Source organism: Rhincodon typus, chromosome 5, assembly GCF_021869965.1.
Source record: "Rhincodon typus isolate 14 chromosome 5, sRhiTyp1.1, whole genome shotgun sequence".
NCBI classification, from domain to species: domain Eukaryota; kingdom Metazoa; phylum Chordata; class Chondrichthyes; order Orectolobiformes; family Rhincodontidae; genus Rhincodon; species Rhincodon typus.
This window is the reverse complement of record NC_063336.1, coordinates 35520427-35532730: the sequence shown is the minus strand read 5'-3', so window position 1 is coordinate 35532730 and position 12304 is coordinate 35520427. Positions and strand designations below refer to the sequence as shown.

Below are 12304 nucleotides of genomic sequence, written 5' to 3'. Positions count from 1 at the left end.
CAAGTAGCCACTTCATTTGAACAAAAAACAAAGATGTAAACTGTCATAGCATCTCTCACAACTTCAGGAAGTCCCAAAGCACTTTACAGTAGTCATTATTGCAAGATTAGCAATGTGACAATAGCAATACAATAATGACCAGAAAACCTGTTTTTGATATATTGACTTAAGAGATAAACATTGGACATGACTCTGGGAATAACTTGTTTGCACCACTTTAAGGATAATGGCACTGAATGTTTTATATCCACCTCAGAGAGCAGATAGTGCCTCAGTTTAACATCTCAGCTGAAAGATGGCATCTCTAACAGTGCAGCACTCCATCACTACTGCACCAGATTGTCAGCCTAGACTTTTGTCCTCACAACACTGAAGTGGGTCTTGAACATTTGGACTCGGGGGTGCCATTATTGAGAAGTAGCTGACACAGAATACGTTTATCTGTTCAGGTTGTGTTGATATTCATTGAGTGCTGCTAGAGAGAAATGTCAGCTTAGAACAGGATGATACCTTTATTTATTTAGTTAATTGGAATATGTGGAAAAGGCCAAATTGTGACTGTGGCTGTTCAAGTCAAACCATTGCCCATGTCCTGAACTATTGTCCTGACAGATCCATTCCTTGTGCCGTCACAATTAATACTGCAACAGCTGAAGCGTTGGAATGGATAGTTAATCTCAACATTGATCTACAACTGTTTCCCTAGTCATATGACTAAAACAAAAGTTATGAAACATAGACTGAGCCAAAAGATCATGTGCCAGGGAAAATGCAACGTAGTTAAAGAGGCACTTTCTTTATCATAGGATAACTAGAAGAACCACATATTATGGTCATCAAATGGTGCCATTCCTCTGATTGCTAACTCTCTATTTTAAAAGCATGATTTCTATTTTAACCTCATCCAGATCTGAAGTTCCTTTATCCCCATACATTTAGCTGTCAGCATATGTGCAGTAAGCACTTGGTACCCTCAGCACAACAAAATTTAATTAGATGCTTTTCCATTTGAAGGCAGACTCAACAAGAATAGGAAGGTTAGGGCAAGTTCAATGTTTCAAAGCTGGAAGTATCTAATCTCAATAATGGACTGGATATTGGACTTGTAGAATACCAAGGTTGTAATCTGGTGGGTTAACCTGTAATTGAGGTAGACTCATGGAATTTGAATGAAATCAGTTTTACTGAGTGAGCTCCAAGAACTTCTGCTACTTCACTTTGTAACTTTAGGCTCAGCAGGCACTCATTAACATAATACCAATCATAGAAACTAAGGCAGAATTGGTGAAGTAGAGCTGGACATCCTCAGTGCATGTGTAATTTATAGGATGGTCAATCTAATTCTGGTGATTAGGCTCACTAACAGTGAGTGTCCCCATTCTGGCTAAAATTGCTAGCTTCCAACCGAGATCTTAGGTGCTCTCCAGTGACCCAATGGGAGTCTCCCTACCAGGACTAGGAGGCCCAGTTCAAATCCCACCTGCTCCAGAGATGTGTAATAACATTTCTGAACAGGTTGATTAGAAAAATAGGTCAATTAAAAAAAAGCAGTAGTGTTACACAACACACTTAACTATACTAAGGATTTAGGGAGATGATGTGGACTGGCTTTGGTTAATCATTGAACATTCCACAAGAATGGAAATTCCATTAATGATTATAATTTTTGCTTTGATCATAAAATAATACTCCAGAAAACACTCAGGAATTCCTGGGATTCTACTACGGAAAAGTTACATCCAGTGGCAAATACAGCCAATTATGATCAAGAAAGTTCTAATAAGAACTCTGCAATCTCTGATTTCCTCTGAATGAAGTGGATTCACATTGGACACATAGAAAATAGAACAGAACAGCATAGGAACGGGCACTTTGGCCCACGATGTTATGCTGAATAAGATGCCAAATTAAACTATTCCCTTCTGACTGCCCTTGGTCCATATCCCTCCATTCCTTGCACATTCATGTGCTTGTCTACAAGCTCCTTAAATGTCCCTGAAGCTTCTGCCTCTACCACCAACCCTGGGAGCACGTTCCAGACACCGATCATTCTCTGTGTAAAAAACTTGCCCCTCACATCTCCTTTGAACCTCTCCCCTCTCACCTTAAATGCATGCCCCGTAGTACCAGACATTCCACCTCTGGGAAAAAGATTCTGACTGTCAACCCTATCTCATTATTTTGTAGATTTCTATCAAGTTTCCTGTCAGCCTCTGATGTTCCAGAGGAAACAACCCTAGTTTTTTTCAGCCTCTCCTATGGCTCAGACTCTCTAATCCAGGCAGCATCCTGGTAGACCTCTTCTGCACTCTCCTGAAAGCATTGTATTTCAATATTTTTTCGCTTTTACATTAAGAACACCTGACATGAGATGTATGTGAATTTCTACAGAAAATAATTCAGTCAGCAATACAATCCCTGGCACCATCAGGAAACCCAGTTCCCTATGTTTTTATCCTTCAGCATCCAAAAGCTGTTGTTAATTTGTAGCTGGAGCCAATTGTATAGTTAATGAACCATTGTGCCAGAGCCTTGAACCCCACTTCAAATAGGTTTAAAACTAATTATTTAAATTATCCAACTAAAACACTATTGATTAAAACACTTTAAATCAGCACATTTACAAACTACTGATGGACCACAAGGTCAGAAAATATTGCTCTTTTACCTCATGCTTATTTCTTCCTTCCAGTTCTCCAAGTTTTGCATTCAATTTTCCTTGCACAATTTCAAGTTCGGCTTTTATTTCTTCCTTTGTGGCTTCAAGACGGTTCTCAAGTTTATTGATCAAGGGCTCACAACGGCAACCATTTATCGGGGCCTCAACGACAAAGAGAAAAAATGAGTCATCTGCTGATTAAAATTAGTCAATCAGCAAGCGATAAAGGCACCCTTTATTAGATGAGTATTTGACTACAGGAGTAAAGAACTCTTACTGCAATTACAAACATTGCCTTGATAGGGTTCTTGTGGCACAGTGGTAGTGTCCCTAACTTTGAGCCAGAAGGCTAGGGTTAAAGTCCCACCTGTTCCAGAGTTGCATCATAACACATGTTGACTAAAAGTGTCTATACAGAGTTTGCAGGACTTAGGACTTAGGGCTATGTCTATTTACTTATCCTTGTCATGAAAAGAGTACAACAAAGGGTCACCAAAGCATTTTCTGGGATGGAGGGATTGTTCTATGAGGAAAGATTAAATAGACTGGGCAAATATTCTCTGGAAATTAGAAAATGAGTAGTGATCTCAATATACAAAATTCTTACAGGAATTAACATGGCAAACACAGGAAAGATGTTTCCCCTGCCAGGGGTGGTCCTAAATCAGAGAACAGTCTTAGAATAAAGGGGTAAAGCAGTTAGAACTGAGAACAGGAGGAATTTCTTCACTTAGCGGGTGATAAATCCTTGGTTTTTTTTGGTCCCAGAAGATTTCTTTGGCTGTGGTGGCTTAGTCATTGAATATGTTCAAAATTGAGAGATTTCTATGTATTAAAAATATTAAGAGATATGGGGATACAGAGGAAAATGGCATTGAAGTAGATCAAACATGATCCCAATGAATGGCAGAGTGGACTCATAGCCCTGAATTGCCTACTCTGCTCCTATTTCTCATGTTCCTATATAATGTCCAATTAGGCTAAACTTTAGCAAAAGCACTTCTTCAAAATCAGAAATCTACTCTTCTAATCTTCCAATGTAAATGTATTCACATGCAGAAGAATTTTCAACAGAATATCCCATGAACCCTGCTTACATCTTCAAATAATCAAACATCTTTGGACCACTTAACTCAATTATTGATTCATTTCAGCATTACTTCCAATTTGGACTTTTCCAAAACCCCAACCCCATACCCAGAACTCTACGCTATACAAAACTTCAATTCATCAAAACCCCAAGGCCTATTTAGTCCAAATTGTGCTAAACCAGTCCTGTCTATTATTCCACCCTTCACCTAGCTGTGCTGGTTCATGTAGAAGGCACTGCACAGCTCTGCCTTGCCTCATTTCTGTCAGGACTGCATGCCAGCAATATCCATTCTCCTGTGACATTTGTGCAATATGTCTATTTCCTTCATTAATTACATTCTCTTGGCTTTTAGAAACCTATCATTTTGACTGTGCCTTGTTCAATTTACCATAATTTTTCTTTCTGAATGTTTAGGCCTAAACTGCACCAGTAGAGCCTTAGGATGTTGCAAAGTCATAGAGATATACAACACGGAAACAGACCCTTCCGTACAACTCGTCCATGCCGACCAGATATTCTAAACTAATCTAGTCCCATTTGCCAGCATTTGACCCATAACCATCTAAATCCTTTCTGTTCATAATACCGATGCAGATGCCTTTTAAATGTTGTCATTGTACCAGTCTCCACCACTTCCTCTGGCAGTTCTTCCATACTCGCAACACCCTCTGCATGAAAAAGTTGCTCCTTAAGTCCCTATTAAATCTTTCCCCTCTCAACTTAAACCTATGTCCTCTAGTTTTGAACTCCCTTACTCTGGGTAAGAGATCTTGACTATTCACCCTATCCATGTCCCTAATGATTTTATAAACTTCTATACAAAGTCACCCCTCAGCCTCCGATGCACTAGGAAAAACAGCCCCAGCCTATTCAGCATCTCCCTACAGTTCAAACCCTCCTATCCTGGTAACATCCTTGTAAATCTTTTCTGAACCCTTTCAAGTTTCACAACTTATTCTTTAGATTATTGCATAATTGCAGTGATGTATATTAATATTAATTAGTATATATATTACTAAGGTTTACTAATCTAATGAAACATGAGTAACAAGTAAATCAAAACCAGTCTCTAAATGAAGATATTCATCAAGTTATTGATGATGAGCATTTTATATCACACATTATTTTGAAATAAATATTGCCACAACACTGTTAGAATAAGTTATGTGGACAACTTTATTTTTTGATTAGCTAGGCGTTTGACACATCATGTTTAAAAGTCTATATATGTCTGTGCTTGCTGATGCAGAGTGGACACTCTCTTTCTGAAACACAACCTGCTGATCCAGGTTTGGTACGTTTGCCTATAATTTGGCAGCACCAGGCTTGGGACCTTAAATTCTATGTAGCACCACAGCAGAAGAGTATTCACTCTACAACGGATACACAGTTGCAGTATGTACAATTACAGGATGCACTGCAGAAATTCGCATCAGGCTCATTAGGAAGCACTTTCCAAACCCAGAACAACTACTATCTACAAGGGCAAGGATAGCAGATAGATTGGAACACAACACAGCACGTTTCTCCTCAAAGCCACACACCATCCTGACTTGGAAATATTCTTCCATTCCTTCAGAAATCCCTCCTTAACAGCAATAATTACCTCCATACACCAAATGGACTGCAGTGGTTCGAGAAGGCCATCACCTTAACAACAGCCCCCAGGGATGGGCAATAAATACTTGACCAACCAGCAATGTCCAGACAGTCAACTACCTCAACAACCTGTATGAGGGGACTACAATCTTCTGCAGCGCTGGAGTAGCAACAATTCTACATTAGCAAGCAACTTTATTATAAAAGCTTTACTTTATGTGATCGCATTCCAAGTTTTTGCATCTTCTCTTCTACCATCTCTAAGCTATAGATGCCCCTATTGGATTTTTGTTGAGTAGTTAATACACAGTGGTTCTTTAATATCCCATGTCTTTAGATTTAGACGTTGGAAATTATTGACTAAACATCTACTTTGAAAATATCTCTTTGACAGGCGCACAGACTAGAACCCAGCCTCCTTGGCTGACAATAGAAACATAGAAATAGTTCTCTTGTGATTGAGCACCCCATCATATTAGCACAGAGGTGGCATGCTACCCTGACCTGGTAGTTGCTTTCTATTGAGAGACCAGCATCTAGCCATAGACAATTAGGAGCTATTTGACTGAAGAAAGTAAATAACGAACAATCTGAAGTTTACCAGTGATGTCAAACAGTTCAATTGGAAAGAAATTGTCACAAGAAGTTAGGATTGATAGTGCTCCACTCTGAATTCCAGGCTTATACAATGTAATTGATGAACTTCAGGAGACAGGGAGCATTATGGACACAAGAATTTCCACCACTTTTGGAATGTATTACGATATAAAGAAGTAAGCCATTAGGATAAGAAAGGCTGCATTTAATTTTTTTTTTACAGAAAAGAAGAGACAAACATTATTTCAACATCACCCTGAATAAATAAGAATAATCATAAAGTAAAAACTGGAGATGATGTAGGAATACAATTGATATCAGGGGCTGATTTTAAGACCATTGACTAATTTTGACATTGGAATAATTGAAATAAACTGCCTAAGTTTAGGTCTACAAATATATGATGCTATTTTGTTGAGTATTGCAGTGCAATGTGGTCAATATTCTGTGGAATATATTCCAATTTATATGCGCGATAAATTGGAAAACAATTAATCAGTGTAGCATTGTGCAGTTACCTGCATGATTTTGCCATCCTTGTTTCTGTATAATGTATAAAGCTGGTAGGCACGGAAATTATGAGGGAGTAGAGCTTGCTGTGGGTTTGGGGAACAGCAGCAATGTTTGCTTCTCCTTTTCCTGATATTTGCATTGTCTTGTTGAGGCTGCTGGTCTGTCAGTGGAAGGGGATCAGAAAGAGTGGAACTCTGTGGAAAAGTAGATGTTCAGTAAGTTTGCATTAACTAGCTTGTGGCACAAATTAAAACCAAGGAACAATATATTCTATAAGTAATACAACTTATTGCTTGGTGTTTTAAACTAGAATTGCTTACTTGTCCTCAAATTTACTTGTTGGGGAGGCGATGGCCTAGTGGTATTATCGCTGGACTATTAATCCATAGACCCAGATAATGTTCTGGGGACCCACGTTCGAATCCCACTGCAGCAGATGGTGGAATTTGAATTCAATAAAATATCTGGAATTAAGAATCTAATGACATTGTTGATTGTCAGGAAAACCCTCTCTGGTTCACTAACATCCTTTAGGGAAGGAAACTGCCATCCTTACCTGGTGTGGCCTACATGTGACTCCAAACCCATAGCAATGTGGGTAACCCTTAACTGCCTTCAGGGCAGTTACGGATGGGCAATAAATGCTGCCTAGCCAGCGACACCCTCATCCCATAAACGAATAAAGAAAAAAACATTTGTTATACTTTGATGTACCACCAAATGCAAACTTTAAAAGACCAGAAGAAACAAGTACAAACCAGAAAAAGAAAAGCTTAGCAATGTTTTGAAGAAGTGTTTCTTCACACAGTGATTCATAATTGTAATGTGCTTCTGAAATAGGCTATAGGTGAAGTAAAAATGGAGCCACTTACAAGGCAGCGGAATGCAGTGATGAGACAGCAGTATGTATTTCCCATTTGTGATTGCTCTGAAGCATCAGGAATCAGCCAAGGTATGCAAGACTGCAATCATACAAACCCAGACCAGACAAGCCAAGGATGGGAGATGGTCTTTCGTTAAGGACTTGAATGAATGGGTTGGGTTCTATTTAACAATGAATTGTCATACTTCTATGTCACAACACTTATTACCACATTTATTGAATTCAATTCCACACCTTGCCATGGTGGGATCTGAACTCAGCTTATGCGTTGCCCATTATCACTGGACTCCTAAACCTGTCATGGAAGGATGAGCCAGATGAACTGAGTTGCCTCTCACATTATTATTATTGTAAATAAAAAGGCGGCTTGTATATAACTTACATATTTTATGATCCAAAGACAAATCAAAGCTCTTCACAGCTTGTTAAATGCTTTTGAAATGCAATCCCTCTTATAATACATGGGAAGCAGAAGCCAATTGCACACAATAAGATCCCACAAATGAAAATAAGATACTGATCAAATGACCTGCTTTAGTGACGCCCACTGAAAAATAAATATTGGTCATGAAATGGAGAGAATTTTTCTGCTTTTCTTCAAACACAAGATTATTTGCAGTAATTACCTTGTCATGTATAACTTGGACTGCCAATGGAAACGGTAAATAACATCAGGATTTTTAAACTGCTGATCGCTAAAGAAGAATGCAAATTGTTTTCAGAGTGAAGATATTGTCCAGCAGCCATTTTGAGTGTTTAACTTTGATTGACACAGACTGACTGATTTTATCTTTGGGAAATGTGAACAATAGAATGAACCTTGTAAGTAACTCTTTTTATAAGAATCAATGAATCTCATCATAAATGCATGAGGGACTTACCAGACCTATGAATAATACACTATTTAAGAAATCCAGTTACTTTTGCAACAGCTTGCTGAACTGTACTTGCTCAATTTACCTTTATTTTTTCTTAATGATGCTGATGGAAAAAATAAAGCTAAAATTATCTTTACCTTCTGTTTTTTCTTTCTCTCCCACTTTTTCTTCTGTTCTGGTGTAGCTACTGCGATTAAATCATCCCCATTTTTTTTCTTCTTATGTCCTTGTTCACTGCTGTGGCCATCATCCACTGAGACACTTCCCTGTTACATACCAGGAAACACTAAGTGACTAATTCATTGCGAACTCCAGATTTAGTATTTCATGAAAAAGATTTAAATGCCTCTTGGAAAAAAGAAGAAATTTGATTGGTACTCTTTGAGAGGCGACAATGAAAAGTTATGTCCTCTAACGACTATACCACAGAACAGGAAATACACATCATTGATGATCATTTTAATAGCTTCACATACATTGGAATAAAATAACCCAAAGCACTTTTCACATGGTGAAACTAGCTTTTCAGCAACAAAAAGAAAAGCTAACAATGATGTGAGTAGGCATGGTCAGACTAGTCAGTGTTTTGGAAGACTTTTGATCCCACCTTCCTTGTATACTGCTTTCCCAGTTCCAACATCCTTTTCTCTCTGACATTCTTGAACATGTTGTCGCACTTGCTAAATCTATTTGCATCTTTCCTGAATTCCACATTTGAATCAGTTCATTCAGATTTTGTCTCCTGCCATGTACTGAAACAGCTCTTATTCAAGGGACAAATGACTGCTACGTGAGTGTGACAAAGACAAAATTTCTACTGTCTCCTTCTTGACAAGTCTGCGGTCTTTGACATGGTTGACCACACCTTTCCACTGTTGTCCAGCTGGGAGACACCACTTGCACTTGGAGACCATTCTTTTCTGTCTAATTATAGCCAAAGTATCACTTGAATGATTCCTCCTCCTGCTCCTGCTCCATTACCTCTGTTGTCTTCCAAAAGTCTATCCTTGACCTCTTCTTATTTTTCATCTGAATGTTCCTGCTCAGCCACATCATCCAAAAGCACAGTCATTTTCATACGTACACTGGTGACTCCCAGGTTTACCTCACTACTACCTCTCCACTCCTCCATTGTTGTTAAGTGATCTGATAGCTTATCCAACATTCAGTGCTGGATGAGGAGAAATTTCCTCCAATTAAGATTTTGGAGGAGTGAAGAATTTATTTTTCACCCTGCCCTTAAACATTGTTCCCTCGGTACTTCCTCTCCCTGGTAAGTCTGGGATTGGACCAGTCTGTTTACAACCTTGGTGTCTAATTTGACAGTATGAACTTCTAGCCTCACATGCCCTATCAATAATAGTTCTTAACCTCACCTCTCTAATATCACTCAACTTCACCCCTGTCTCAGCTCACCCATGCTTGCTAACTCTATATTTGACTGGTCCAATACACTTCTAACTGACCTCCTTCATTTGGTCCTCCATAAACTTGAGTTTATTCAAAACTCTGGTGCCCTGTTTTAACCCACACCAAGTCTTGTTCACCCCTATATTCAATGATCTACATTAGCTCCCAGTCAAGCAAGACTTGATTTTACAATTCTCTTCTTGTTTCAAACTTTCCATAGTCTTAACTCTCCTGATCTCAGGAACCTTCCAATCCCACATCTCTCCCAAAATATCTAAGTTCCTCAAATTCTGGCATTTTGAGATTCCCCGATTTTAACTGCGCATTGGTAGCAACCTCTTCAGTTACCTAGGCCCCAAGATCAAAAATATCTTTTAAGGCATTCCTTAAAAGCTACCTCCTTGATCACGTTTTAGCCTGCTATCTCCCTAAGTGCCTAGGTGTCATATTTTGTTTAATAATACTTCCTTGAAGTCCTTGGTACTTTTTATTTTATTCAGTTCTGTTATATATAATTTTATGTTGCTATAAGTTACAGTTGGCTTTTGAAGGAGCAGAATCTAGGAGGAAGATGCAGCAGCTTATTTAAAGCATTGCAGTGTGAGGCCAAGATGACTGCATGCTCTGTGACTAAGGAATGGAAACAATACGTGAGAAAAAAAGGCAGGAACTGGTACATAGCATTGGAAAAATTCAAATAAAGATGTAAAGGAGCACAAAGTTGTGAAGGACTTCCAGATGCAGGTTTTGAATTTTGTATATTTAAGGCTAGACAGCAGGCGCAACAAGATAGAGTGAGAAAAGCATCAAGCTACACAAGGGATAAAATGCAGGTTGGCAGAGCTTTGGAATGAATTACACCGAGGACGCTATTGGAAAAATAGAGGCAAAAAGTGATGAAGTCAGGAATGAGGATTTTATCTGCAGGAACAGGAAGAAGAATTACAGCTTGACAAAGTTATAGTATTGAAAATAGGTGGTCCGCATGATGGCATGAATGAGAAGTTTGAAGTTGAGCACAGAATTAAAGTGAATTCAGCCTCTCCACGTCTTGCCAGCTACTTATAATCAGGGACTCCGGACACAACTTCTGTCAGAATTTCAGTGTTATAGATTTAGAATTGCTAACAAGACATTAGAGAAAGTCCAGCTCCACTGTAGCTTGACATTGGACAAACAAGTCAGACAAGTAAGGCAGGTGGACATGGAAACAACAGTGGTGGGAAACTAATAGAACTAGATGCTGTCAGCATGCAAATGAGTTTGGAACCAATGCTTATGGATGTATGAATGGTGTTTCTCAAAGACAGAGCGTGGACAAGGTAAGGAAAGGTCCGAGGATGGAATGTTTATCCGAGCGGGCCTTTAGGAGGCAGGAGCAGAAGTTACTGCAGAAGTACTACTGAAGTACACTACGAGATGTAGGAGTGGAACAAATGAGATAGAAATAGGACTGAGTGAGTATTACCAAATAAAAACTAATTACCTTGCATAACATCAGCAAATTCTCAACATATACATCATGCACTGCAGGGCTATTAGACTCAATATAAATTACTTTAGTGATGTATTCAGACAGCACAACAGGATATGAAAATTTCATTCAATTATTTTTGTTGATGAAATAATCCATGCATTGAGATATCAACGCTACATTCAAGCTTAGTTAACTTGACAAGCTGACAACAAAATTACTACCATTTACAAAGTCTCCTTTCAGTCAATCTCGAAGCAAATGGAATCAAAATGCTCAAAATGGTTTCAGAGAGAACAAATAATTAACCAAACAGTTCCAGGCTTGTAAACAGTTCAAATACAAGCTATTCCACAGCAAATCATATTGATTAGCACAACAGTGTACAATAGTTTTTCAGATGAACATATAGATTTGATTGTAGAGAAGTGCCCTATCAAAAATCTTGTAGTTTTGGAAATTTAGTTAAGGTCAAAGTTAAACTTAAGGTCTCCACAATTACTGTATTTTGAACCTCCAGATTAAATTTTAAATGATCGAGCACTTCAAAGAAGTCAGATTTTAATGATCAATGCTCAGCCCAGCTAATTGCATACCATGATACTGAATTGATAAGTATTTTCCTCTTCCTGTCTATTCCCTAATTTGTGCCTTTTACTTCTGAAGGTATTGGGTTACATTCACTAGATCTACTGTCTGAAGCATCTTGCCCAGTTGCTCCTTCTCATGCATGAGAGAATTCGTGGACACTTCAAAGTAGGAAGATTAGAGGTCAAATCCTACACTAACGTAGGTTTTCCCGACAGGATCACAGGGCAGTAATAAGTGGGAACACTGACTGATTTTTCTCTTTTCAGCTGAGGGCCCTCTCCACAGATGTTTAGAGCATCTATGTACCTTACTCTGGATCAAATCATCACGAGGCACAGATTGGGCTCTTCGTTCTTGCTTGAGTTTTTCCCTCCTCTTCCTCAGGCTTCTCCCACGACAGAAACTGAGAACCTGGCAACATTACAAAAATATTTCACTTCAGGCATCTTCACAAAAGTTAATACAATAAAGTTGATTTATCACATACTGCCCTACTAGAATTGTTGTGACCCAGCAGTTACATAGAACGGTGTGGAGCTGGATGAACACAGCAGGCCAGGCAGCATCAGAGGAGCAGGAAAGCTGATGTTTCGGATCTGGACCCTTC

At 38.8% G+C, this 12304-nt stretch overlaps 1 protein-coding gene across 4 annotated transcripts in view; it reads right to left on the bottom strand.

Moving 5' to 3' along the window:
* ankrd6b (ankyrin repeat domain 6b) overlaps positions 1–12304 on the bottom strand; it is an 87656-nt gene that overhangs the window by 12351 nt on the left and 63001 nt on the right. For all 4 annotated transcript variants that reach the window (XM_020532047.2, XM_048596954.1, XM_048596955.1 and 1 more), the window contains 4 exons: positions 12004–12108; positions 8360–8488; positions 6467–6655; positions 2669–2821 (listed from right to left, as the gene is read on the bottom strand). In XM_020532047.2, coding sequence (XP_020387636.2) covers positions 2669–2821; positions 6467–6655; positions 8360–8488; positions 12004–12108 — 576 coding nt within the window. The remainder of the gene's footprint in view (positions 1–2668; positions 2822–6466; positions 6656–8359; positions 8489–12003; positions 12109–12304) is intronic.